The 27,550-nt window shown below is 39.4% G+C and overlaps 2 protein-coding genes across 3 annotated transcripts; one reads left to right on the top strand and one right to left on the bottom strand.

The window, feature by feature from the left end:
- Positions 1-849: 849 nt before the first annotated feature.
- Positions 850-13,593, bottom strand: LOC101166336 (protein Niban). The gene is made up of 14 exons (XM_004079286.4): positions 13,404-13,593; positions 10,782-10,912; positions 10,533-10,670; positions 10,336-10,453; positions 7,488-7,649; positions 5,194-5,309; positions 5,005-5,109; positions 4,187-4,349; positions 3,869-4,050; positions 3,603-3,749; positions 3,376-3,486; positions 3,083-3,190; positions 2,895-3,006; positions 850-2,292 (listed from the first exon to the last, which is right to left on the bottom strand). The coding sequence occupies exons 1-14, from the start codon at positions 13,456-13,458 to the stop codon at positions 1,037-1,039; spliced, it is 2,904 nt and encodes a 967-aa protein (XP_004079334.1). The 5' UTR covers positions 13,459-13,593; the 3' UTR covers positions 850-1,036.
- A 2,049-nt stretch (positions 13,594-15,642) lies between these two features.
- LOC101166084 (olfactomedin-like protein 2B) lies at positions 15,643-26,213 on the top strand. Of its 2 annotated transcripts, none has more exons than XM_011486639.3 (9): positions 15,643-16,144; positions 18,866-19,138; positions 19,227-19,334; positions 21,515-21,673; positions 21,783-21,972; positions 22,056-22,451; positions 22,532-22,708; positions 23,504-23,700; positions 24,915-26,213. In XM_011486639.3, exons 1-9 carry the CDS (start codon positions 15,971-15,973, stop codon positions 25,302-25,304), a joined length of 2,064 nt encoding a protein of 687 aa, XP_011484941.2. In that variant the 5' UTR covers positions 15,643-15,970; the 3' UTR covers positions 25,305-26,213. The 2 variants fall into 2 exon arrangements, with proteins under 2 accessions (XP_011484941.2, XP_011484940.2); XM_011486638.3 differs by having other exon boundaries at positions 15,644-16,144; positions 21,780-21,972.
- Positions 26,214-27,550: the final 1,337 nt, after the last annotated feature.

The following is a 27,550-nucleotide window of genomic DNA, read 5'->3' as shown; positions in this document are numbered from 1 at the left end:
GTTCAACCCATCCTCATTGGTGGAGCAGAGGTGGAGGCAGTAGATAACTACAAATACCTTGGAGTCCTAGACAAGAAGCTGAACTGGTCAGCAAACATGGACTCTATATACAGGAAGGGGCAGATCAGGTTATACTTCTTAAAAAAACGTGCCTCTTTTAATGTCTGCTCAGATCTCCTTTTTATGTTTTATGAGTCTGTTGTTTTAAGTGCCCTGTCTTATGCAGTGGTGTGTTGGGGGGGGGCACGAACAAAAAGGACATAAAAAAATTGAATCGTCTGACCAGGAGGGCAGGCTGTGTGGTGGGGCGGAACCTGGAGACAGTGGAGGTGGTGGCAGTTTGGACAGCATCATGAAGAACACTGGTCATCCCCTACATGGACTTATCACTGACCAGAGGAGCGCATTCAGCGACCGCCTTCGCTCTATGCCATGCTCCACAGAAAGACTCAGGAAGTCCTTTGCACCGAGTGCAATAAGACTGTTCACTACCGCCGGGAGGGGAGGGGGCATGAGGAGGAGTCACTAAACGGGCATCTACTTTTTACCACTTTTATGCTTTTACTTACTTTTATTTTATTTTTATTGCTCTTACACTTTTATTCTTTTTACCATGTTTTTAGTGAGTGTGATTATTTTATGATTTTATTACTATTTATTACTCAACTACTTTTTAAAATTTCAATTGAATGTTTGTGTATTTGAGGAGCAATGGATGGATATGCAAGTTCCCTCGGGATTAATAAAGTTATCTATCTATCTATCTATCTATCTATCTATCTATCTATCTATCTATCCTTTTATTTTGTTCATTAAATGCTTCCAAATAAAAAGAACGTGAACACTAAATCATTTTATTTGGTGGTTTATTGAGGGACAACAGCACAAGTCAACTTTGTGATTAAAATGATTTCAAATGTTTGAGTTATTGTTGACAAAATTAAAAAAAATTAAGGTTTAGCTTCTTGATCTTGTTTTGACAGAAGCCTCCTCTTCTTCACCTTTCTGTACCATTGGTGTAAAGCTGCTGTCATATTTAAAGCTGGTCAGAGTCTGATGCTGGTATGGAGGTGGTAACATCAGAATCCTCTCCTGCTGGGACAGTGGGTGTGATAATAGTTTCCACCTCAGTGACCTCCGTCACCAGTTCTCTGATGATGGCCACACTGTCCAGTGGTAGCTCTTCAGGACTCTCTGACTGTGGTTCTTCAGGTTGGACACTTTGGGAAGCCTCCTTTTCTTCCTTTACCTCTTCTTCTTCTACATGAACTTCGTCTTCTGCTGTGTTCTCTTTGTCTGTTTTCACCTCACTCTCCGTGACTTCATACTGAATTTCCTCAATCTTCTTCTGCTCTGTGTTTGAGGCCATTGTGAGCTCTGCTGTCAGAGCAGCAGGCTCATCTCCTGTGAGGTCTACATGTTCCACCTGTCCTTCCATCTCAACCTCTTTCCTCTCTATGACTGTTTCATTCACTTCTTTCTCTTCTTCACCTTTTTGTTTCTCCTCTTTTTCTTTCTCCAATTCCCAGTTATCTTTTATTTGTCCTGTTAAATAAACAGCTCTGTCAGTGGTCTGCTGGACCTGCTGAATCTCAGATTCTATGGAGGACGGAGCAATGGCTTCACTTAGTGACCCGAGACTAACTTTTGTTGGACTGTCTGTTCCAGATGTGTGTGATGGGGAAGGAGGTTGGATGGCAGAGGCCTCCTCGGATACTTGATCGGAATTTAGGAGTTCAGGTGTTGCAGGATCTTCAGGCATTTCTGGAAGCTCACTTTGAGAAGATCCAGCCTGAACGTCTGTTGGCTGAGGAGAGTCCAGAGCAGACGTGTATGCCGACTCTGAGATGTTGGATCCCAGATCAGCTGGTGGATCCTGTGTGTCACATGTGACAGGTCCATCACACGTGGAAGTCTCGTCTATCGCTGGAATCGTTTCACTTTCAATCTTGCCAGAAACATCCTCACTTCCACCATCATCCCACTGTTGTGTCACGACAATCAGAGGAGACTGTACCGCACTCTGCTCTGGTAACGGACATGTGCTGGACTCTGATTTGGTGTTGACCTCAAGGTCTGCACCACTCTGAGAGCAAACAACAGCCGATTCAACTCCACCTTCCATTGGAGTTTGTTTCTGATCACCTCCCAGCTCAGATGAGATGGAATCCCGAGTGTCCATAGTGGGGCTGTCAAATACAGTCTGTCCCAGCAGACTGTACTGACTGATGGCCAAATCTGAAGTGTCCAGGAGCAGATTGTTGCTCTTCTTACTTGCAGCCTCTTGGACCACTGTAATAGACAAAACATTAAATTTTCTGAGTCAATTCCTTTCTAATTTCCTTCAACTATTAAAAGCATGTGCTAAAATAACTTGATTCAGTCATGACAAGGACACTGATTTTGATTAAATAAAATCTATGGTGATTAACCCTTGTGCTATCTCATGGGGTCAAAATGAACATTGACGTGTTCTCCCTACCATGACAAAGGTGGATAAAGGTGGAAAGATTTCATGTAATCCATGGACACCAGTGAAGATCACAAATCATTGAAGAAAAAAGGTTCAGAGGACTGTCTAGTGGGTCTAGATGACCCAACTCCCAATGGTAAAGTGCCTACGATAGCACAAGGGTTAATGCAATCATCTTTTCTGATCATTATCAATAAAAACTTTGCATTTTGTTATTTTATTTGTGATGTGTAATAACAATTTCTGGAATAATTTAATGTCTTTGTAATCAATCAGCTCTTTATCTTCTTTGATATGCTCGGTACTTATGGATTTCATATATAAATTTTTGTTTTCATTTGTCCTCTGTAGTATTTTTTTCTTTTGATTGCTTGAAATAAATGAAATACTATGCACATAAGGCATCAGTCTATGTACTTACCTGTCTCTGTCTCTTTGGAGAGAAGGTTTCTCAGAACATCATCATAGATGTTTTGAACCACAATAAAGCTGCTGTAGTCGGAGAAGATGTACTGCTCGAACTGCTGGAGCTCCTGCACACAGAAAACAGGTGCTTTGCTTAGTGTGAGCAACAAAGGAGCACAAACTGTGTCTGTGAGTTTGACCTACAGTTTTCCAGCTGCTGTCCATCCTCCTGGTGAGAGCAGGAAGAGTGATCTCCAGCAGAGCTTCTTCATAGAGCCTCCTCTGGACCACTCGGCTGTCATAATCCAGCTGCTGCTCAAGCACACACATGTTTTCCAACACACTATTGTGTTAATTACTAAAAACATTCGCCAATAAATCTAAGTTAACTCCAAAATGTGCTTCATTCTGTATTTCCAGGTCTTTTTTTTTGTTAACCAGAATTGGTTCTTAATTCACTTATACTGTTGAATAAATGTAAATCTAAAATTCTTTACCTTGAATACTCTCTCTTTAGCACGATCCATCTTCACAGGAACGAGAGTGGCTTGCAGCCTTGTTGATGACTGCAAGAATTGTTCCAAGGTGTACACAGCACTGTCCAGCAGCTGCAAGGCACAAACCACAAAAGTTCATGTGTCTGCAAGGGGAAAAATCTGAATTTGAACTTGCTCTTTTTTGTCTTTGTTCCTTGCTAAACTTGGCTGCAGGTTCTCCGTCTTACCTGCTCCATCTCCAGGTGTGCAGAATGTACCAGTCTCTGAGCACTGCTCAATCCAAAGCGACCTTTTAAGTCTTCAAGTTTCTCTGCCAGGCTCTCCACCTTCCTGTAGCTTTGCTCCAAACTGATGGAGTGCAAACTGGAAGATATCTGGAACAAAACACACTCGGCTGAAACCAGAACCATGAATCAAAAGAGAAATTTCTGAGATTTTAAATGCAAAATTCATAACTGGATGCAAGGAAATAAAAATGTTTAAGGCATCTCACTTGCTTTGTCTCCTCCGTCCCTCCATTTGTAAGTGAAAAGTTGGAATCCATCTGTGTGTGCAGTGTGTCCTGCATCCCAAGAATCCCTGAACCTATATTCTCTGAAAGCGCCTCAAGGATGGAGGACAAAAACGGAGCTACAGACTCGCTGCACACTTTCTCAGCCTCTTCAAGTATGCATGCTGCAACGTACAGAAACATCCACAAGGTGTTGACAAAAACACACATTTTGATTTTCATAAGGTCTAACTGCATGAAAGCTGCATCCGTGGATAAAAACAACAGTTTTTCCTAAAATAAATCTCTGTTAGATATTACCTTTAACTTTTTCCTCCAGGAAGCTACGAGAAGACATGATCTGGTCCAGGTTAGATCTGATCAGAGTCTGACTGGCTGAAGCTGTCTCCTGACACTCCTTCCTCAGAACCTCCAGACCTGCAGTCAACTGATCCAGCACCAGCATGTAGGCTGCCTGGACTGTCTACACAAAAAAAGTAACAACAACCTGTTGATGGGGGGCTGAAATGATGATACCCCACTCAGTTGTACCGTCAAATGGCAAAATGTTAAATGACATATACTTATATAGCGGTTTTCTACCTTCTGAGAGCGGCCAAAGCACTTCACAGTCCCATTCACACACACATTCACACATTGATGCCCTGGAGGCTCAGTCGAACAAAGCAACAGTAAAAAAACATAATTGTGATTTCAAAAGAAATTTGCTTTGGTTTTCAAATAGCTAGAGTTTTAACCCTTTAACTGCCTGTTCAACCAAACAGTAGAGCACATTAAGAAAACATAAATAAAACAGTGGATGTCTATATTACTTCCCCAAAACAATTAAAAGCAGAAAATATTTTTTTTAAGAATTTTGTCCTGTTTGGATACCTGTATTGAAAGGGTTAATATGATATAATCACAATAAATATGTTTTAAAAAATATAATGAAGAGACAGGAAATGGGTTTCAAGAAAATTAGTTCATGGATTTCCAAAATCGGTTTTTAAAAAAAGTTGTAAAAAGAAAACAAAACATTTTACTTTTAAAGTCATGTCTTTTACCAAACCTTTTCAGGAGTTGCTAAACACTAAAACCAAAACAGAGTTTTGCTTGATTGTTTGAGTAAAACTCACTGCCAACCACTGTCGAATCCTCTCAATCTTCTTCCCTTTCAATTTGGAATTTAATTGACTCTGTAACCATGGCAACACCTCCTCCATCACCAGTGAAGCGAGCACCTGCAAACACACAATGCATTGACAATGGGGCTCATTTCTGAGAAGCCAAAAGTCAAAAAGCTGGAGATGGTGTGTCTTGCTGACTTGTTCTTCGGTGCCCAAAAGCTTTTCCCAGGATTCATAGCATCCTTTGTCCTGTTGGTAAAGACGGAAGGCTCGCGCAAAGGCCTGACCCTCATGTGATGTCCTGTGCCAGGAGTCTGCAAAGAAAAATGTACTTCGATTTTTTAAGAACCCTGGTAATTAATTTTCTGATTTTATCAAGTTGCCTTTGAAACATCGGTAATAGTAGATTTTTACCCCTGCTATAGACAAACACTTTTGCTTTAGTGTTGTTAAAGAAAACTATTGTTTGAAATCAAATCTTCTCCTACAATTTTCATATCCTGTGGTAAAAATAAAAAGCTTTTGTAAGTGTTCTGGTAAATCTCTGTTTCTAGCTTTAAACATAGCTAATAAAGTCTGCAATTCAAATACATTTTTAAGTGTTAATAAACTTAACTCAATGAAAAGTTCATTAATAAAGTTTAATTATAAAATAGAATGATAGTATTGAAAATTTATGAAATTCAATAATATTTTGAAATTATTTTAAAAAACTTTGAAGAAAAAACCCCCTCTCCATTTCATCTGTGATTGTATGCATTCTAAAACAAAAAAGCTACATTTTTATCTTCATTAAACAAAAAAACTGGCAGAATCTGAGCAGCTGAAATCTGTCATGTTTATTAGGACATTTTAAGAATAACAGGGAACTTCTTGATTTTAGTTAGGACTAGCTTTTTGCCACAAATGCTGAATATCTACAACATGCAGCAATAAAATTTTCAGTTAACAGTTTGAGTGCCTAGTCCTTGCAGCGAGTCTTAGCAACAAGACTCTTCAAAAATCCGGTCAGTAACAACATGTTTTTTTTACTTCATCTACAGGTTTTTTCTTTCAATTTTAGTTGATGAAAGCTGAAGAGCCCAGAGTACACAAGAATATACAAACACATTTTACCATGCAGGAGGTTTTAAAACTTTATTCAGTGCTGCTACAAATGTACTTGTTTACTCCTGAATTCTAAAGTCCACGTGTGCACACAAAGTTTCACTTCTCAGTTCTTTACACTGAGTTGTGAGGTTGTAGGAAAACGTAATCTTTGGTGGTTTACTTCCTCATCATGAGTTTAAGGAATGTTCAATTGCTAAACTATGTTGAGGAACAGAAGGTTCATGAATGGTGAGGAACATCCGTCAGCAGCACCAGTGCAATTTGCATGATGGCAAAGTAACAAAGTCTCTGAAGTGAACTGTAAGGCTTTGGTGTGAAAATGCTGCAGTGAAAATATTTACATTTCTATACTTTCTGCAAAAGTGATTGATCATTTAGATTTTCCACAGCGTTTCTTTACTCTACTAGACTGGTATGTTTCTAAAGGAATTTGTTGCATAATATTTCTGTTTTGATTGACTTTCACCTAGCTCGTGTGGAATTTTAAGGGCCAGGTCAGGCTCTGGCGGCACCATGACCCCGTAAGGGATACAATGGGTTAATAAAATGGATGGATGTAGTTTTGGATTTCACTTACTACGAAATAAAGGAAAGCTGTGTCTTAATCTAATTGGAAAAATTTGCATGTTTGTATATATTCAGTATTTATGTATTTTGAGTTTATCTTATCAATTTATGCAGAAACCTTTAACACACACATTTAGCAACTTTGGGGAAATGAGGAAACTGTTTTCTGTAGCAGAAGTGTGAAACCATAGAGACAACCAACCCGCAATCTTCCTGAAAAAAAACTCCAATAAATGAATCGGTCTAAATAAAAGGGTTTTTTTTGGAAGTCACACTTTGGCCTGTGTTGTGTTTCCTGTCTGTGCTCCGGCTAACATTAAACATTTACGTCTTTGCATTTGCACGCTTGTAGGTGTGAACTAGAGGGGTTATTTCTTTTAGGTTTGCATCTTGCGAACCACACAGGAAGCCAGCGTCAATAGTTTTATCTGTTACCCAGGCAACTGTCACAACATGAGCTGTGAGGCACAGCTGTACGGATGAGACAGTTTTGCTGTCAAAGATTTTGTTCCTTCATCTGACATTAAACTTGAGTTGCTTTCAATGTCCCATATGTGTTTTATGTTTGCAGTATACTGATGTTCTAGGTAACAATTTTATCATAAAAATTAAATTTTTATTTCTGGACGTCTGTACCCAAGTTGAATGTTATTATTTTAATGAAATCAGTTTTCTTAATGAGAATAATTTTCCAAAAGTGATAAACTTGAAAGTCTCTGTTGTTGGAAGTTTTCAAAAATTGTCATGTTTTCACGTTTAAATTCTAAAACCTTTTTCATGTACACGTCTCTCACAGACATGAGTTTTTATTTTACCAAGGTTTTGGTGTCGGATGCAGGTCTTGAGGACAGAAAGGAAGTGATCTCGTTCCCCTTCTTGTTGAAACAGGAAGCAGGTGTAGCCTTTATAAGGCAGATGGAGGTACACTGCAAACGTATCTGGAGATGACACCACTGAAGATGAATCCTCCTTTGCTCCTGTGGACACAGACAAATGGGATGAGGGCTGAACTGAATGTAGAGTGCAACCACACTCACTGGCCACTTTATTAGGTACACCTTACTAGTATTAGGTTGAACCCCCTATTGCTTTAAGAACTGCCTTAATCCTTGGTGGCATATATTCAACAAGGTACTGGAAACAATCCTCAGAGAGTTTGGTCCATGTTGACATGATAGCATCCCCTAGTTGCTGCAGATTTGTTGGCTGCATGTCCACGATGCCAATCTCCTGTTCCACCACATCCCAAAGGTGAACTATTGGGTTGAGATGAGGTGACTGTGGAGGCCCTTTGAATCCAGTGAACTCAAGTTCAAGAAACCAGTGTGAGATTATTCCAGTTTTATGACACAGCACCTTATCCATCCTTAGCCATCAGAAGATGGTACACTGTAGTCATAAAGGGATGAACATGGTCAGGAGCAAGACTCAGGGAGACTGTGGCATTATAACATTGCTTATTTGGTACTAAGGGGCTCAAAGTTTGCCAAGAAAATATTCCCCACACAATGACACCACCGTCAATTTGAACCATTAATACAAGGCAAGGATGGATCCATGCTTTCATGCACCGGACATCAAATTCTGACCGTACCATTCGAATGTCGCAGCAGAAATTGAGACTCATCAGACCAGACAACATTTTTCCAACAACCATGCCATGTTCAAAGTCACTTAAATCCCCTTTCTTCCCTATTCTGATGCTCAGTTTAAACTGCAGTAGATCGTATTGACCATGTCTAAAGTTGCTGCCATGTGATTGGCTGATTAGAAAAATTTATGTTGGACAGGTGTACCTAATAAAGTGGCCAGTGAGTGTATATTCTTTAAGTCGGAAAAGTGAAAAGAAATGCCTGGTGTGTTATTTTAAGTTTTCATACTGACAGGTCCAGTTTTTGTTTGAAGAAAAGATGTCATAGCTACACCTCACTTTAATGCCAAATGAAACAGAGGCTGCAACATGACACATTGGAGTTTTGAACAATAAGTTGTTGCTGTGAGGGAATAAATAATGTGATTCCCTGTTCATTCCATGTGCTTGCCCACTGACAAAAAAAGGATCTATCTTCAACTGGTATGGTGCATTAATCGAAACAAGGAAAGACAAAATAAGAACAAATGAACCTAAAACAGGTAACAACCCATTTGCGTTTTGAAGAGTAACAAAATTATTTTGCCAAAGAGCCTTGTTTCTCAACCACAAAGGTCAGATGGTTCTTGTAGTTGACCATGAGGTGCATACTTTTTGGGAGAGATTTGTCACCCACTCCTTTTTTAGATCTTCCCCAAATCATTGGGGTTTTGGAGTTGATCATTTGGTAACTCAATGCATCATCTTTCACAGATTTCAGTGGGCTGAAATCTTTCCTGACAATTCCTGACAGCAATTTTCCTTTTACTTAAAAAAAAAAAAACTGCCCCACATGTGGTCACCTTTCAGCTGTTCTGTTATTTTAGCTCAAGACAGCTTTTATAACACTTTAGATCAATAATCTTGTCCTTGACATTGTTGGAAAGCTGTGTTGTTGGTAACAGATGATGGTTTTGAATCTGCCTGACTGACTACTTCTGTGGACGGGTGACACTATTTCAGCACTGTTTGTTCCTGCATGTAAAGGACTCCCAGGAGCCTCCCACTGCTTTGAACCCATTCATGAAACTGTCATTTGGGATGTGGTGAAGCTTTTTCTGATTTTCCATTCACACTTTTGGTCTTCTGTTAGCATCATATGGGTCATGTAACATGGAGTGAAAATTTTTTTTATTGCAGCTTTCATTCCATGCATTCTACCCACCCTCCCCCACCTGATATACTATTAAACGTCTGGAGGATCTGAGGCTTTTTTAACCACATATTTGGGAAAACTTCTTAAGTCTCCTCCATTTTTTTGCACAAAGGACTTGGCAATCTGACTTTTATGTACCTGATGCTACGTTCACACCGGCTACGGCATTGCATTTAAGCTCCAATGAAAAGTCTATGTAAACGCAGCTATATGCGCATTTTGGGCTTGGTTGCAATTAAGCTTTTAAGTCTGTTTCTGTGGCAAAACACGTGGCCATTGAACCACAATGAAAGTTGAAACAGTTGAACTTTGAGTAATCAGGGACATATGGATGGCTTCCCTTTTAATTCACAGAGGTGCCAACCATTTAAAAATTGTTCATGAAGGAGAAATTATTAATTGCGATTTTTGCTTGGCTGGACTTCTATGACACCAAGTCTTTCGTGTATCAAAATAGAGCTTTGAAAGAAAAAGTCTGGAGCAACATTCGCAAATTTTGTGCTTCTTCGACATTTCACACCAAACCTCTTCAAGCTGTAAGTACACGCAATAGTATCGGCCAGGGACAGTCCTATGTAAACACCATATGCAAAAAGCGCATTGAAGAACACACGATCAGTGCGTTCTTGAACGTGCTGTACATGGTGTGAATGTAGTGTGAGGGGCAAATATTTATAGCATTTGTGTAAATGTATGTTGTGTCTTTTTGCTGTCACTTCTATTTCTCTTTACAGATTCCTCTGCAGTGAGCAAACACTAGTTTTGGTTTCACAATCCAGAATCATTTATGTTGCACAACTAGATGTCAACACCTTTAATCCGTATTAAGCATGTGTCAGAATGCCTTTGAGTTTCCTGGTGTTGGATTGGTAAATACCATTCAGTATTCCAGCGCAGGTCTTTTCCAACTGAGCCCTTGACTCCTCCTCTGTGGTGAACACCCGAGCCCCGGCTGGCTGAATGACCTCCTTCGGTGGGGAACCACGTTTGAAAACCTACACAAGAAGTAGAACACAGATCAAATACAGCAAATGCCATCTATTGTGTACAAAAATGTCATGCACGTGTCGTTACCTCTACACTGTCGTGTATTTCCACTTTGTAGATTCTTCTCAGGAGAATGTACCTCTCTTTCCACTTCTTACCCTGCTCATCCCAGCAGGAGAACCTCACACTCCCTTGGTACAGCACCTCCTCTGGATCACAGTGAGGCTTCACAAGAACACAATGTTGAGACACAAACAACAAATTCTTCCTGTTCTATCAATTATAAAGCCTGACGTATCAGTGGTTTTCTTTATGGAAAAACTCGTCAGCTCATACCCGGGTCTTCAGCAATAAGCCCCTCCCTTCTTTCTTGGGCTCCATCTCCTGGTGTAAGTGTCCAAGGTAAGCCACAGCATACTGCTGGCGATAAAATCCACTGAAGCTTTTAAACGCTGCATCAACCAGCCCTGGAACCACATGGGAGAACGAAAATAGCATGACAAAGATACCAACCACACTTTTTGAGAATAAAAGCAGGTGTTGCACAACAACATTGAGGGTTTGAACATGAAGATGGTTGTGTGTGAATTTGAGTGGTAATTCCTAATTTTAGGCGTGGTTCATGATGTTGATCTCCATTGCCAAGCATCTAACTATGAGTCCTGTAACACAACTGCCAACTGTTTTTGCTGAAGTAACCTGGAATGGCTTCTGGAAACTTCTGAAAGTTTCCAACTTTTGAAGGTGATCTCATAAATGACAAATCATTTCCTAGACTTTGCCATAATAACATTTATGGACAATCCAGCCTGACAACTGTTCAAATGCCCAGTCAAGTTGCTCTCAAGTTCAGAGTGTGACGGTCACCTGTTAAAGACCCATTTCAATGAAAATTGTGTTTTTGGTATTTTTAACATGTTCTTGTGGGATTTTTTTCTCATGATGGAGAAGATATACAAAGAAAATTAAGATTAAAACTGCATTTCTGAGTATTTCTTTATTCACATTGTTGTGAATCAGGAACAAACAAAAAACTGCTGAAGGAAAAAGCTTGTAGCTGTAACTAGAAGCTACAATCAGCAGGGCACAAGCTCCCTGCTCCACTTCATTTTGATGCATCCACTTGTATACAATTAAATCCATGTACGTCTTTGTTTCCTCATCCAGGCTGGCATCTGGCTCAAAACTGTATGGCTGGATAGCTCCGATTTAGCTTGACATTTTTGTTGAAGCGGTAATGTTAAATTGGGAGTGTGAGGGAACTACGAGCTAGCGGGAGAGCGTGTAAACAAAAGGATGATGGGAAATGAGGGGAGGCTTACTCCGTTCCAACAGTCGTGATCACAACTCAAAGGCAAATTTCTAGTGAACTCCTGCCGCTCTGCAAACTATGTCCCAGAAAATAACAGTTTTTTATTTTTAATTTTGCCTGAAAAAGGCTAATCATAACCAAAAGTCCACTCTAAATGCTTTTTAAAAAGATATTTGGACGCGACTTTAAGGGCAATTTCATCTTATAGTAGGTTTACAGGCAGAGCCTCTGAGTGTCTCAGTGTCTCAGTGTCCTTGTGCAAGACCGCTTGTCTCTCCAGCGCTTTACATGGTGGATCAGCTGACTGTAAAGCTCCAATAAGAAGACAGAAAAGTGTCATAAAAAGAGCCACTGTTCACCAAAAGCTTGCTTACATCTGTTGGGAAGTTGTGCTAGTTCACATCAGAGTAAAGCCTGACTTGTTTGTGTAGCAACACAGTGAATCGCCCTGACTCCAGTTACTTCAACTTTAATAAAGGAAGTCTGGGTGCTGACCTTCGGGTGATGTTGGATCAAAATTGTTGCTGGTGTAAGAAAATGATAAAAACGTTAGTTTTAACTTTGTTTTTACTGATTTTTTTATGATAACAAAGCAAGTATATACATAAGTGTAATGACAAAAGACATTAAACTTATCACACGTTTGTAACCCCAGGTTTGTTTCCTTCCTTTGTTTGCTGTGAGAATCTTAGCTTTGGGAGGCCACAATGTGTTTAGAAGCAAACCAAAGGTCATATCTCCTGTTTATCATTTGTTTACAGTACGTGGTCAGTATCACACATTCAGTCCATCTGACTTTACTAAAACACACAAACTAACACACAGAGATGGAAGAAAGATCAGACAACCCATAATATTATAATAGTTGGAAATAGCTGTAATTACATTGAAATTTGCTGGGGAAATCAGTGGCAGGATGTGACTGAGCTGATAAGACGTACAGGAATGCACACTCTGATAAATAAAAGCCTCCGAATATGTTGCTTTTGTTTGACATTTAAGGTGTCATGAGAGGTAAAATAGACTTGAAATTACGTTACCCCTTTTTGTGTTAGTTTGATGGTGAAAAAATGTTTGGTGATTGAAGTGGGCGTTGTAGGCCACGGCCCTGTCCTGAGCCTGATTCAAAGGATCTTTGCAGACACACCCCTCTCCACATTTCCTGTTCCTCTTGTTGCAGAAAGCCCTTCATAAAGTTAAATCCACTCCATGATCTCTCACAGAATATTTACCAATGAATATCATCTCATGATACTTCATAGTAGGGATTCTCATAAAACTGAAATGTTCTGAAGTGCAGGTAAAAACATTAAAACATCAGTCCAGGTCTGATGCAGTGATATGATCAAAGAAAGCAGAGTAAAAATTAAATGCAAAATATGGCAGGTTTGAAATTTTAAGCCTTGTTATTTACATCATGCTGCAAACACTTTGCCCACACCTACTTGCACAAAACAAACAATTATAGTTGCAACTGTGCAACAACTAATGCAAGTCTGCTCTCATTCATAAGATTTATCTGTTTGCTGTTTGACTGTTGTCACACTTCACTTTATATTTATGCATAAAAATTCATTATCCAAGTCCAGAACACTAGTCTATAAAATTGCTAAAATTTGAAAAACATTATAAAGTCTGTTGGTTACCTTTAATGTGGCTTATTTTGGCCTCATCCAGCATGCCAGAAGAAGATGCTCCCATTTTAAAAGGCTTTCTTCTCAAATATATCTGAAGCAGCCAAGTTTTCTTTTCAAATTTGACTGCACAGGAGCAGCAAGTGTCAACTGAGAGATCTGCTCTGATGTGTCAAGTGGTTTCGCTCAGCTAATTTCCTTCCCGCCTCCAGATCTGAGTCTGTGTGTGGTGAGTTGGGCGGGACTGTTAAAATATGAGGGTTAGGCTCACCACATTGATGCCCTATCAACTGCATCTTAAGCAGCTGCCACAATCACCTTCTGAAACCCTCTGCTGGTAAACTTATGCCAAAACTAAAATTTTCCCCTCAATTTTTACTTTTTGAAACGAACTTGTACTTTTTAATTCTTTTTTTATGTTTTAGTAATTTTATGTATGCTAACAAGAAAATAAAATAACATTAAAAAAACACTCTTGAGGCCATGAAGGTGCTGCTATTGAGTGAGTTAAACACTCAAAAAAAGGAAATTACCAGCCAATTAAGTTTATGAAAATGTAACTTGTCATTTCAACCAGAAAATGTTATTTTTGTAAATCTTATGTGAATGAATCATGTCGATTGTACATAAAAATAATCAATTTAACAGTTACTAATTTCAATCATCTTGATCCAACATGATACCATTAAATTGGATTACATTGGTAATCGCAAGGAATTGTGGGATACCATTTTCTTTGTCTATCTGGGCAGATGGGGGTCTAAGTGGGAGTTTTTGTCCATAAGTTTTATTATCTAGCTGTTTTACTCTATTTTAACTAGTAATTTAAACTGTCGTGTTTATTTTTTTTCTGCACCATGAGTTAGAGTGTGGTAGAGGATGATGACCACCCCCTTGCAACTACCCCTGGTTCACGCTACACAAGCTCCTGCCTTGTAATGTGAGACTTTGCTGTGAAGTCATGTCTTTAATGTGTAAAATTAACAGACCCATTGATTAAAACTTCAGAAAAGACTGTCAATTTCAAATTTATAAATAAAATTATAGAAAAAATACAAGATTTAGGCTTATCAACATAAATTGAGTTGGGTAGTCATACAAATTTAAGTTGAATAAACTTAATTTAATTAGGTGTTACCAACTGAAGTGATTCAATTAAGTTGGATCAACCTTTTTCTTTTTAGAGTGAGCAACAATATTAATTTAAAGTTGGGTCCAACTGTAGTATTTAAATGGAATCAACTTAAATTTATTAGTTTGAAGCTAAATACGTTAAGTTGACCCAACATAGATACATTAAGTAGGACCAATATGATTCATTTTTGTTCAAGTAAAGCTATCTAATCAGGTGGAAATCCTTTCCATAATTTTTTTATGTTCATTCAATGTGAACGTTTTTTGAGTGAGGATCTGATGGTCTTTTTATTCAGACAATCTTACCTTTATACCCAGAAAATCCAATCTGAATATATTAAAATCTAAAGTGTAGCTACCCAGTGGAATTTAGTTTTAAGCTTCCTTTTTAAGGTTTATTGTTTCACTTTAAGGATGTTTTAAAAGCCTTGCTGGCACATCTCGATGACTTCTTTAGCTATAACTCCTTCATGGAAACCTTGTGAAAGTCTAAACTAAGCAGAAGGTATCAAAATTGTACGTTTCATCAATGAATTTGTCTGCAAGTGGATGCATCTGAATAGAGCGGAGCAGGGAGCTTGTGGCCCGCTGATTGTAGTAACTTCGTCACTGCTACAAGCTTTTTCCATCTGCATTTTTTAGTCTGCTCCTGATTCAAAGTGATTAAAATAAAGAGATACTCAGAAATGCTATTTTAAGCTTAATTTTCTTTTTAATATAACCTCCTTCACGAGAAAGAGAACATGTTAACAACACCAAAAACACACTTGTCATTGAAGTAAGTGTTTAACACTTTTTTAATTTCGCAAAAATACAATGGAAATGAAAAAGGTGAAAGATGGCATAGTTTTAGTGGTTTGGTGTCTGGTGTTTCTTTTAGCCCTTTTTGAATTAAAATTCCCAGTCTAAAGATACTTTTAAACATTTCTTATTTAAGAAAGTACGTGACTTTTATGTTTCGTTTTGTTGTTCAGCTTTTTAGCGGTTTTAAAATATTAAAAGAAAAACAATTTTGACGATTACAGCATCATTTGAAAGGAGCCTCTAGCTTGACCAATCAGCGACTTTGTTAGATATGAAACGGCCCTTGTGATTGGCTAACAGTCATTCCTCTTAAATGTACACTGGGCTCGCGCGCAGGCAGTCTGGGTCAGGCCAGACCCGGTTCTGGATTACTTCTGTGTAAGAGGGGAGACATAAAAAAGTGTCGTTCGTTAAGTATGATTGTGTTGGTTATATATATATATTTTTTTTTTTGACTAAAGCAAGATAATTGGAACCCCTTTAGGCGTTTCAAAGATACACATTATTTATCTATTTATTTATTTGTTTATTTGTGAGCAGCTTGACTTGCAGACTAAACCCACTTTGTCAAGATTTTGGTACAAAAACAGAAATTTGGACACACCGGGCGGTCTGCGGTCCCACCGGCATCACGCAGGAGAATGTGGCGCCTGCTGCTGCTTTGTTGCTGCGCTCGCGCGCTCACTGCTCTGGCGGCGGATGGAAGTCAGGACTCGTCCCCCCCGGTAAAAATGACCGAGAATGGGGGCGAGATGCAGCCCACCGCCGAGCCCCTGGAGGAAGAACTGGACAACCAGGAGAACATTATAAGCCAGGTAAGTCATCTTTTTTCCAGCCTGCTTCCCTCTCATCAATAACGCACAGTAAGGACACAGAGAAAACTTTATTGATCCCACTTGAAGGAACATTCCTTTTTAAGCATCTAAAAAAATGTTCTTCAGCTGAATCGTTGTGGAAAAACATGTTTACAATTTTGTTTTAGCAAACACAAATCCAAAGTCACCTCACAATTAAAGATAATTTAGGCTCAAGTGTCCCAGGGCTGTCACTCTGGGATTTGAACCCCCAAGAATTTCTAAAAGCTGCACAACTTACTTTTATAACCCCCTCCTTAAGAAATCATTACTAATACACAACTTCTAGATACATATTTATGTAATTGTGAACAGCATTGGGAATGCCTGCTCCTCTGCATTGGGGGTGGAGGAGCTCCACAGAGGCTCTGCAGTCGGATTCAGCCACCTTTAACCTGCTTCCCTCCTCCTCCTCAGAGAAGTCCAGGACTCATCTAGCTCTCAATACGTTCTTTTGGTCTTTTCCTGTTCCAGTCTGGGCAGAAAATATGGCAGAGCGGAGGAAGCAATGGAGCTCTAGAAGGCATCAGCCTGCACACTCCAAAAGATCTTCATCTCTTCAGTAGATTGAAGAGGTGTGGCCTTTCTTCTACAGCAGGGGTCTGCAACCTGAGGCTCCAAAGCTGCATGTGGCTCTTTTACTCCTCCACTGTAGCCAGGCCCATTAGTAAGCCCCTTATGGCGCACAGGTGGAATAGTAGGAATGGGCTTGTCTGGGTGGGCTGGGAGTTTAAGGTTTCAAACCCCTCCAAGCCCCTAAAATGATTAGAAAACCAGGCTACCATCATGTCAGTTCATCTATCCATGTCTTCTCCTTTGAACTATTTGATGTGTCTTATAAGTTTTATAATGAATGCTCTTCCTGACATTACCCTGTGCATTTACTTGGGATAGGCACAAGCAGGACACAGGGTTGTGCCCTGTTGAGGCTGCATTTATTGATGTTTTTTTTCCTTTTTATTTGTCTCTAATTGTTTGCTGCCTTTCAGTTCACCCTTAAGGTATACTTGCATTTTATTATTTTTTAATTTTTTTGAGTTTGTTTTGTTTTCAGTTTTTGTGTGCATTTTTAAATGCATTTGTGTGTGTGTGGGGGGGGGGGGGGGGGGATGTCACAGCATCTTGGGGGGCCATCCCCCTCCCTTGCCCATGCCTATACTCACCTTGATTGTGGCTCTCTGGTTAAAGGAAAATAAAAGGGTTTTAATCATAAAAATGAACTGCATTGTGAGCAAGTAGTAAAGTAAAAACAGTAACTTAATTTAAGTCTTTCACAGTTTGTGTTACTCTGCCAGGCGTCTGACTGAGGTCACTGCGATGCTTCAACAATCCATCAAGCTGTGCCACTTTGGAGTCTAACAAAGTCGAACATTTTGACAGATTTTTGAGCGTTGTTTACAACAGAAAATCAATTGGAGGTCAGTAAACAGAACCAGAATTCATACTTAAGGCTCACCTGGTTATAAAGCAGATATTGTTTGCCTTATGGTTTCAAAAAATATAGGACAGGTCACTTAATTAGCTTCAATTTAATCTTGGTTAGTTAAATTGACAAATTTCTGTCTTAGATGCACCATAAATGGTAAAATATATTTTTTTTAAATCACTGCTGACATTGCACCACCTACTAGCACATCTGCTCCAGTGAGATGATCCTATGTTGAAAGGAAGTCGTGTGAACCTCTGTCAAGTCTTAAACTATCTTAGCATAAGAAATAAGGCTATTTTCCTTATGCTTATGTTTTATTTATGCCAAAAACAACAACAGCTCATTTATATTTATTATAATAGTGAAAAAAAATAATAAAAAATTAGTCTTATCTTTCTAAAAACTTGGTGGTTCCTTCTGGGTTTTGGTCAGTGAGAAATCAACCCAAATGGCTCTTTAACAGTTAAGATTGCAGACTCATGTTCTACAGTATTGGAAGAAAAAGGTCCAGTCAAGTTTATGGATGTGCACGACTGTGTGTCAGTCATCGTCCTTTTAGTGTTACAGTCTGAAACAAACATGTTCTGACACAAAGGCTTTGTCTCTTCTCTGCCATGGCTGCCACGTGAAACAGATCTAAAATCGATTGAGGCTTTCAACAGCTAGATTTGAACAAATTGCACGTTTAACTTTCCGTTGTTTTTCCAGGAGGCCTCGCTCCGTCCCCATGTGTCAACAGTTCTGCCTCCAAACAATGTGTCAGTGGTTACTCTATATCTCCTCTGTAAATCTTTCCAACCACAGCAGAGCACAAAGAGCTCGAGCATGTTCCTGCAGGACATGTTGATTTGGAACTGTAAACCTAAAACGTATCATTTCCCGTGAAAAAAAAAAAAGGATTTGAGGATTTCTGTATTCACACCACTTCTCCCTTGAAAAATGGGTCACTACTTAAGTTTTCCTTTGAACTCCGTCCAATCCCCATAGACTGCCAGTTTAGCCAAAATTATGGGAAGCATCAGACACAGACCTTTGCTTCTCCCACGCTATGGTAATAATTTGCATCCCTCTGGCAGATGGTTATATAATATTATTCAGATCTCCAAACCAAGAAAAGAGCCTGTTTGTAAATGCCTGTAGTTTTCACATCTGCTGCCACTCAGACAAAAAAAAAAGTTTGAATATTTGAAGCTTTCTCTTATCTGGTGGATAAAGCTGTTTTTAACAGAGGACACCTGCTTCTTCTCTTTCAGCTGCTGAATGATTACGACAAAGTAAAAACAGTGTCGTCAGGGTCGGACTGCGTGTGTCGCTGTGTCGTTCGACCAATCAAACGCTCGGAATGCAGTCGTATTGGAGAGCGCGACTCACCGTCGCTGTCCCAGGATTTCTACTCTGTGGAGACAATCACCAAGGGGACGGACTGCAAGAAGTGTGAGTGCATGGCTCCACCTTCAGCCGTAAACCCCTGCGAGGGGGAATACAGGTTCAAAAAACTACAGGAAGCAAGCAAAGATGACATTAAGGTAGAAACAGTTGTTGATCTTTTCTGTTAGAAAGGGATTTTTGTATAGTTGTTTTTTTTTGTTTTCATGATTTTTGGTGCCCCGCTAGCTGGCTACCATCATTGACCTGCTGGAAGGCTCTCTTTATGGGATTGACCTGCTGAAGCTCAACTCTGTCACCACCAAACTGCTGACTCGAGTGGACAACTTGGAGAAGGTAAGTTCCAGAAGTGGTGCTGCTGCTTTTTAAAAGTAAAAATGTTCGCCAGTCTGGGCCAGCGTGGCTCTATGTGGTAGAAAAAGGATACCCGTCCAGTTATCTTATAATAAAAAAGAAAAATATAAAGACAAAATTAGCTTAAGATAATCTGCTTGAAATGCAGTGTTTTATAAAATCATCTAATAAATCCCAAAGGTTTTATTTCTTCTCAAATTATTCTCTGTAGAAAAAAACGGTTGATGATGGTAAATTTTCTTTACATTAATTAACTAATTCAAGCCTTTTTTTGTCATTTTTACACCTTGGGTCGTTACAGTGTGCCTTATGTCGTGTTTAAACACATAAAATTACATTAAATATTAAATGTAAATTGAGGAAATGTAATAAAAATGTCTACAATGTCTACATTTTTTAAATAAGGCACTACGTCTTTGAATTGCTAAAGGCACAGAATCAACCCAGCTTGTATGGGATTGCACAATGAGGCACAGCTCGGTGCTGTTTAACCTCACAGCATGCGCTGTAATTGAACAGAAAATACACAAAACATAAGGATTTCGACCATAAAAATAATTACAATCATAAATCTAAATTGTATTTATGCAGACATTATTGGACGCATATTTATTTTATTATTAGTATAGATTTTATGATGGCAGGTGAGGCCTCACCTGACTGCACATCCCAGGTAGCTATTGACCAACTTTTGGTACCATTGGCTGTGTTGGCAGCTGCAAAGTATTTCTGGAAAATGATGTCATGAAATGAAATCTAAACTTTATAAGAAGTTCATAAAATTGAAAAAAATCTGCATGTACGTAATGTAATAACTTCTATTTCCCTGCTACAATCTAATTGAAATAAGAGTCAATATAACTTAAATTATTCCACAAATTACCTTCGTTTACATAGGAGACAAACATGTAACATAAAAGAGCTCCAAATAAATAGATAAAAGCGTTCCATTCGATTTGTCAACGACGAGAAGGCGTCCATCAGATTGGTCAAATGCATAAATGAAGATATTTGAGGCATTAAATACCTCAAGCTGCCATAAGATTGTTTTAGCACTTTTAAGGTAACCATTTATTGCAATTTTTGCCAACTTTTGCGATATGCATATTGCACAGCTTGATATTGCGATAATAACTTTGCGATTTATTTTGCAGGCCTAACGTAATGTAATGAGCAGTTTTAACAAGTTTAAAATGCAGCAAAAATGGCTTTAAGGAACGGAAAAACAGATTTGTGCACAAAAAGTCATTTTTTGTGCATGACTTCCCAGAAATAAATGTACAGAATGAGGAAATTAGAAGCATCTTATAAGTGGCACAGGGTTTTTCTGATCCTTAATTAAATCATAATTGAGGACTGCACTGTTGTGTATTGAATATAACTCTCACCTCACTGCATGAAGGACCTTTTAAATCCCAACTATGTGGAGTTTTCATGTTTTCCCCATGCATGTTTTCTCTGAGCACTCCAGCTTCCTCCCACAGTCCAAAAACATGTCAGGGTGCATCCCACCTTTGCTGCTAGGTTCCAGCATCCATGTGACTCCAAACTGGAAGATTAACTAATGGAGAGATTACAAATGAGTTTTATTATAATGTTTTTCATATTACATTCTGTCACAAGAACAGGCAGACCACTGGATCCAAATGCAGCAGCTCAGTTATAAATCCACAAAGCCACATCAGGGTCAGGCAGGCAGGGGTCGATAACAGGCATGAGATCATCAGAGAAGAGACGGGGTAGTCAAGATCCAGGCGAGAGTCGGGGCAGGCAAACAGTCAGGAAACACAAGATCAGGTCCAAATATAACACTCAGTAAGGCCAGCAGAATGGTTAAAAACAATACTTCACTCTGAGCTTGACTCAGTGCAGTGCTTAAGTATGCTGTGGTTGATTAAATGAATGAGAGTCAGGTGTGCGGCATCCAGGAACTGTGTGCTGGGGGTTTCTGGGAGTTGTAGTGTGGCTTGAATTCTGGAGACGGCTCCCTCCGATGACCAAAGGAGGAGACAGAGCTCCGACTTTTGACACATTCAATGGGTCCCTGAACCTTTTTTTTTGTTTTTTTACTTTAAGTTTCCTTCCTATTTTAGAAAGGTTGTTCACAAAAGACTGCAGAATGTCAATGAAACCTCTCTTGAGATGCCGTCTGTGCGCTGCAGGTTTTCAGACCAAATGTTACTGAAAGAAGCAAAGACAAAGATCGCATGAAGGAAAGGCCCAAAGAAAAAGATAAGAAGGCCCAGCAGAAGAAAAAGAAGATGAGCGATTTGGAGCATTCTGGGCCTAAAAGTGGAACAGCTGCAAACACAGACAAGCAGGTACCAAGTCTTCAAAAAATATAAAACAAAAGCAAACCACATTGATTTATTTAGAGCGTTTCATGTTAGAAGGTAAGTGATAGCTATGAGAGATGTTGTGTTGCAGAAGAACATTGAAGGGAAGAAAAACCAACAGCTGGACGGTTTGGAGATCCAGCAGGAAATCAGGAATGAGACGAGGGTTCAAAAGCCAGTCAAAGACAAGAACACAGTTCTTGTCAAAGGTGTGACCTTTTATAAAACAGAGGATGGGATCTATAAGGAGGAAGAGGAGCGTAAGAAAGGAAAAGCAAAGAATAGTAAGTCCACTGCTTTATTTTCTACCAAAAAAATGCAAAAAAAGTAATGAAGACTTCTGCTTTTTTTTTTATATATCTAATAGCGATTTTGGCCAAAAATGCAACAGAAGACCTACTGATTTCTGAAAGGCAGCAACTTCCCAGAAGTCCAGAGCTTTCTGTCACAATTCACAAACAAACAACCCACACTCATCATGTCAAAACGCAGAGCAATTCTTCACCTAAACCTCAACCTATACCAACCACCAAACCAGCCGATGACCTCAACTCTGCAGTTCCTGAGGTGTCTAGTCCTCAAACTGCAACTACAACTATCCAGCCCTCCTTGTCTGTCTGGTTGCAGACCATTGCCTCCTCAAGCACCAATATCAGCCCACCAACTGCTGCAGCTGCTACTGCACCGCCTCAGTCAAAATCCCGGAGTCGACTCAGCTGGACAGAGAGCCCAGCGGACCAACCAAAGCCCACCAAGAAGCCTGGTATAGTCAAACTTCATCATGAGTCTCATTAATGGTTTTTCAGAGGTGGATGTACAAATTCACATTCTGTTGTTTTTCAGGAGTATGTAAGGATACTGTAGCTAGTATCTCTGAACCGGTCCAAAAACACTCGTACGGCTTAAGAGATGGCACCTGGATGAGAGATGCTCGTGGCCATGGCAACGTCATCTACCTCACTAATGGTCACTATGGCAACATTTTGCTGGAGTTTCGTGACATGGAATCTTTTAAATCAGGTATACAGTTTGGAACCATTAGTCCTTTTTTGCTTAATTGAAAACATTGTTTAATTAATAACTGTTTTTTTTTTCTAAAGGAAATCCTATTATTTCTTTTGGTATTTAAACCTCTTTTGTGCCACAAATTTAAATGAAAATACCTCGAAATGACACTTTTCCAGCAATTATTAGGTTAGATTAAAAACAGATTATTTAATAAATAATTTTTTTCTCTCTAACTTGTCCTGTCCTACAGCTGAGCAAACAGATGAGAGCTGAAAGCCTCTCGTGTTAGACATATTTCACTGTTACAGCAGGGGTTATGAATCTGACAGCACTAATTTATACATCACTTTTTATGTAACCAGGTATGAAGATATTAATAAAGATTGAATGATTGTTTTCAACATCTGTCTAAATCTCTCAACCTAAAGAAGCACTAACCGATAAAAAACATTTTTTTCTCTCTGTAATATTTTAAAAGACCCAAATGTTACAGATCTGATAGGAACTTTACAGTTTCATTAATTTAAAAAAACATATAAGAAACTGTATCTAAAGCAAAAGTGAAATTGAAGGGAACAAAAAAGAAAGAAAAAGAAAGAAAAAAACAACTGAAGCATGTTTCCTACCAAAACTTTCATCAACTACAGCAGGATCCTATTTGGTTTAATATGGTTCTAGTTTATAGTTTCACATGTATAGATGCTGCTCTGGTGATTCTTTAAAATTATTTGAATTAAAATTATTCATAAAAGAAAAGCACAAAGCCTTGCTCCAGAATGAATGGGTTTTGCTCTTCTTTCCTCTCAGGTCAGAAGAGTAATTCCTACAATCTCCCGTACAGTTTCACTGGAACGGGCCACACTGTCTTCAATGGAGCCTTTTACTACAACCGTGCTTTCAGCAGGGATGTGATTAGATACGACCTGAGACACAGACTGGTGTCTGCCTGGACAACGCTGCACGACGCCTTGCTGGAGGAGGAAGCTCATAAGACACAGACTGAGGTGAGCGCATTTCAACCAATCCCAGTCCTTCTTTGCTATCTCCCTCTGCTTTTGCCACTACTACTTGGTTGTACTTGATCCAGTTAATAGATAGGACAGAACATCTTAAAAACAAGCGGGAAACTGTCCTTTGCTGCAGAGTCTTTTAATCTCATTTAAAAGCGTTCCCAGGGTTAATAATGACTATGCTGTTTTTAGACAAAATAAAAAATTATGTGTCGTTTTAGGACACAATTTTTGCAGAACAGCAGGGATTTTGCCAATTACTGTAGTTGTGGGTGGGACAGTTGATGAAAGTAAGCCTGGCCTCACTTCCCGTCCCCCATTTGTTTACGTGCTCTCCTGCTAGCTTACAGCCTCTCACAACCACAACCTAAAATTACCAATGCAACAAAAATGGCGATGACTATCTGAGCCATCCAGCCGTATGAGCCAGATACTAGCTCGGATGATGAAAATAAAGACGTACATGGATCTATTTGTCCAAAAGTGGATGCATCAGATTGGAACAGAGCTCCACAGTCTGTCTTCACAAACCTGGGTGTGAAACTTGATGCAGCCTTGAAGCTCGACCTCCAAATAAACGCTGTGACCGGGTCCTGCTTTTCTCAGACACGACTTCTGGCTTTTATATCAAAAGCTAACCTTGAAATTGTCACCCATGCTTAGTGTTCTAAAGACTAAATTTTTGCAGCTCTTTGTTTGTATTCCCAGAACCAAACATACTTTTCGGGGGAACTGTGTGTCTGCAGTATTGGCTCCTAAATTATGGAATCAGTTGCCACCGGAAATCAGAGAAGTCATGCTCTTGGAGAGTTTCAAAAAAGAATTTATCCTTCGTTTCAGTGCTTTAGCATCTGCCCAGTCCTGTTATTAAGTTAGTTTTAATTCCTGTTTTAAATTGGTTTTGTGTTTTTTTTATTATTTTATGTTTTATCACTTTATTATGTTCTGTGTTTTTTTTCCCTGTGTACAGCGCTTTGGGCCTTTAGGTGGAAGGTGCTTTATAAATAAATAAATAAATGAATGTTAGAAACACTAAAACACCATTTTCATTGGAGTGAGTCTTTCATACTGTTTTTAAAATTAATAAAGGTAAATATAAAAAAGGAAAGTTTTTTGTTTTTCATTTGTATTAATAAAACTGTAGGTTTAACAGGATCTGATAGATTTAGATATTCGCCTCCCTGACAGATCTCTTTCCTGTTTTCCAGGTGGAGTTTGCTGTGGATGAGTTGGGTCTTTGGCTGCTCTACCCCGCTCTGGACACAGAGGGCTTCCACCAGGAAGTGATCCTTCTCATCCGCCTCCATCCCAGAGACCTCCAGCCAATTCAGACCTTTCGGACAGGTCTCCGGCGCGGTCGCTACGGAAACACCTTCCTGGTGTGCGGCGTGCTATACGCGGTGGATAGCATGGAGCGTCACTTTGCCAATGTGACATACGCTTTTGACACGCACACACTGACGCACACAGTGCCGAGCTTGGCGTTCACAAACATGCACACACACACCTCCCAGCTGGATTACTGCCCACTGGATAAGAAACTTTACGCCTGGGACAACGGACATCAGATGATGTATGATGTCATCTTTGCTTATTAACATGAATGACTTAAGGAAAAAATAATGGTTAAATTTATTTAGCAGAGGCTCAAAATAATGTCAACAGAAGAAAGATGGACAAAAATCCCAGCTGGACAAATCATTAAGACTAATTAGTACAGAGTTTGTTCTTGGAGCGATTTTCTCAAGACATTTAAGGGAATGAAATATGTAGAAAATGAAGAAGTTGAGCCACTGATGGATGAAGGAACATCTAAGTTTTTTATTCTTGCTTTTTGAACTGACGCAACTAAAAAAAAGTCCCAAAGTGGTTCTAAAAACACATAAATTGTCTTTATGTGATCGATCACCAGTTCCCGGAGATAACCTAAAAAATCTCTAAAGCGTTGACCTTTAGCCTTCTGCCAAAATTGACTCTTAACTTAACATTAAGTTTTTGTTAAAATTTTCCAAAAACAGACTCACCCGATGATCAGAAGATGATTTATCAACCCTGATCAACAGTGATTGTGCTCGTCTCCACCACTTGACTTGGGAACCGGTAATGGGGCTCCCATGTGGCTGCATGGTTGTGGAAACTCATTTTAGAGTTTCTGTGTTAAATTTAACCCTGTAGAAGTTCTCAACTCATCATCAAAGGGTTGAGTGGAGCTCTTGGCTTTTATGTTAAGAAAGACTTAGAAATATGCTTCAAGAAGACACATCTTTATTCATCTATTCATTGTTCCCTAACCCGCTTTTCCCTTTTGGGGTTGCCGGAGCCCATCCCGGCTACTGTTGGGCGAAGGCGGGGTACACCTTTAATTAGTTGGTCTAATTGTTTTCTGACACTGAGCGGACCACACTGCATGGAAATGTCATGCAGTTACAGCAGCTGCCCCTCTGGGTGCAGCATTGGCCAAAAAAAAAGCTCTGATCAGAATTATTTTACAATTCCAAAAAAAAAAATCTCGCTAGTTTGACTAGCTTTCATATTATATTTTGGGTTTTGTCTCGACATTTTCGAGGTAATAGTTTACCAAGAAAACATTTTCCAGTTATTTATATTGGGGCTTCTTTATGTCTTTCTCTTTTGTTTTCTTTTATACCACTTTTTGGTGTTATTCATGTGCATTCACACTGTAGTGAACCCCACCAAGGTTTGTTTGCAAATCGAGGAGAACCAGAGGGTGTATTGAGACTGGAGAAGTCCTTCAGTCCAGACCGTGTCCACTTATTTTGGTCCGGTTCAAGTCCTGAACCTCGCATTTGGTCTGTAATCAGACTGCCGTCAAGCTGACATTTAACCAAAACTTGTAACCCTTGTGCTATCCTAGGCACTTTAACATTGGGAGTTGGGTCATCTAGACCCATTAGACAGTGCTCTGAACCTTTTTTCTTCAATGATTTGTGATCTTCACTGGTGTCCATGGATTACATGAAATCTTTCCACCTTTATCCACCTTTGTCATGGTAGGGAGAACACGTCAATGTAAGTGTGGGGTCATCTAAGATAGCACAAGGGTTAGCATGTGACTAAAGATTTCTTCAGTCATTGGCCGGGAATAACAAGGACAGGGCAAGGACACGAGAGAAAGAATAATGGAAGTCCTACACTTTGCTATCCTGGTCGGGATAGTTCACTTGTTCAAACTTTATATTTCGCTGAAGTGTTTATCACATAGATTGTCGGCTGTGTCTTATTGTCACGGTTGCCTCCTTCCTACTCTGTTTACATCCTCGTAATGCCCGGCTATGGTGGCCATTTTGAACCAGTTGTTCTGCTTTAAGCACGAAGCATATTCCGACTAATGATACTCAGAGGCAACCAGAGCTCAGTCCAATTAGAATTGAACTGAGACCACCTCGAAAGGTGGGTCAAAGACCGGTTTCTGGTCCCGGAAATGGGTCAGCTTGGGTGTATTCAGACTGAAACTCTGTTCCGGCTTATTGGGGGAAACTACAGTAATTTAACAAAACGTGTCCTGTCTGAATACACTTTAAGTGTTCAAATAGCTTTCAAATAGCATATTCTGTCCCCCAGTAGTCAAAGTGTTCTTTAGGCCGGTCTGGAGAAAAGCTTCCTCTGAAAGCTGCATCATGTTAATAACTTTTTGTGGCGTTCAGATTTGGTACTGAATCAAAAAACTGGTCTTCATGAATAACAATTGTAAAGTGTAATCGGATCTAATACTTAGACCCACTGTCAGTGCAATGCATTTGCTTCACTTTAATGACAAGTCAGTTGTTTTATATGTTTTTATGTCGTGTTTTTGCTTATTTGGAACTATACAGTCACTGTTCTT

Source organism: Oryzias latipes, chromosome 17, assembly GCF_002234675.1.
Source record: "Oryzias latipes chromosome 17, ASM223467v1".
Taxonomy (NCBI): Eukaryota; Metazoa; Chordata; class Actinopteri; order Beloniformes; family Adrianichthyidae; genus Oryzias; species Oryzias latipes.
Note: the sequence above shows the minus strand (reverse complement) of the source record. Positions and strands in the feature narration are given on the sequence as shown.

Coding starts and splice junctions, on each gene's coding strand:
- LOC101166336 (XM_004079286.4), bottom strand. CDS start 13,458: ATGGGAGCATCTTCTTCTGGCATGCTGGATGAGGCCAAAATAAGCCAC. Junction 7,650..10,335: donor CTGCGCTGGAATACTGAATG/GTATTTACCAAT, acceptor CTGTGTCCACAG/GAGCAAAGGAGGATTCATCT. Junction 4,051..4,186: donor CCTGGAGGAAAAAGTTAAAG/GTAATATCTAAC, acceptor TGTACGTTGCAG/CATGCATACTTGAAGAGGCT.
- LOC101166084 (XM_011486638.3), top strand. CDS start 15,971: ATGTGGCGCCTGCTGCTGCTTTGTTGCTGCGCTCGCGCGCTCACTGCT. Junction 16,145..18,865: donor AGGAGAACATTATAAGCCAG/GTAAGTCATCTT, acceptor CTTCTCTTTCAG/CTGCTGAATGATTACGACAA. Junction 23,701..24,914: donor CTCATAAGACACAGACTGAG/GTGAGCGCATTT, acceptor CCTGTTTTCCAG/GTGGAGTTTGCTGTGGATGA.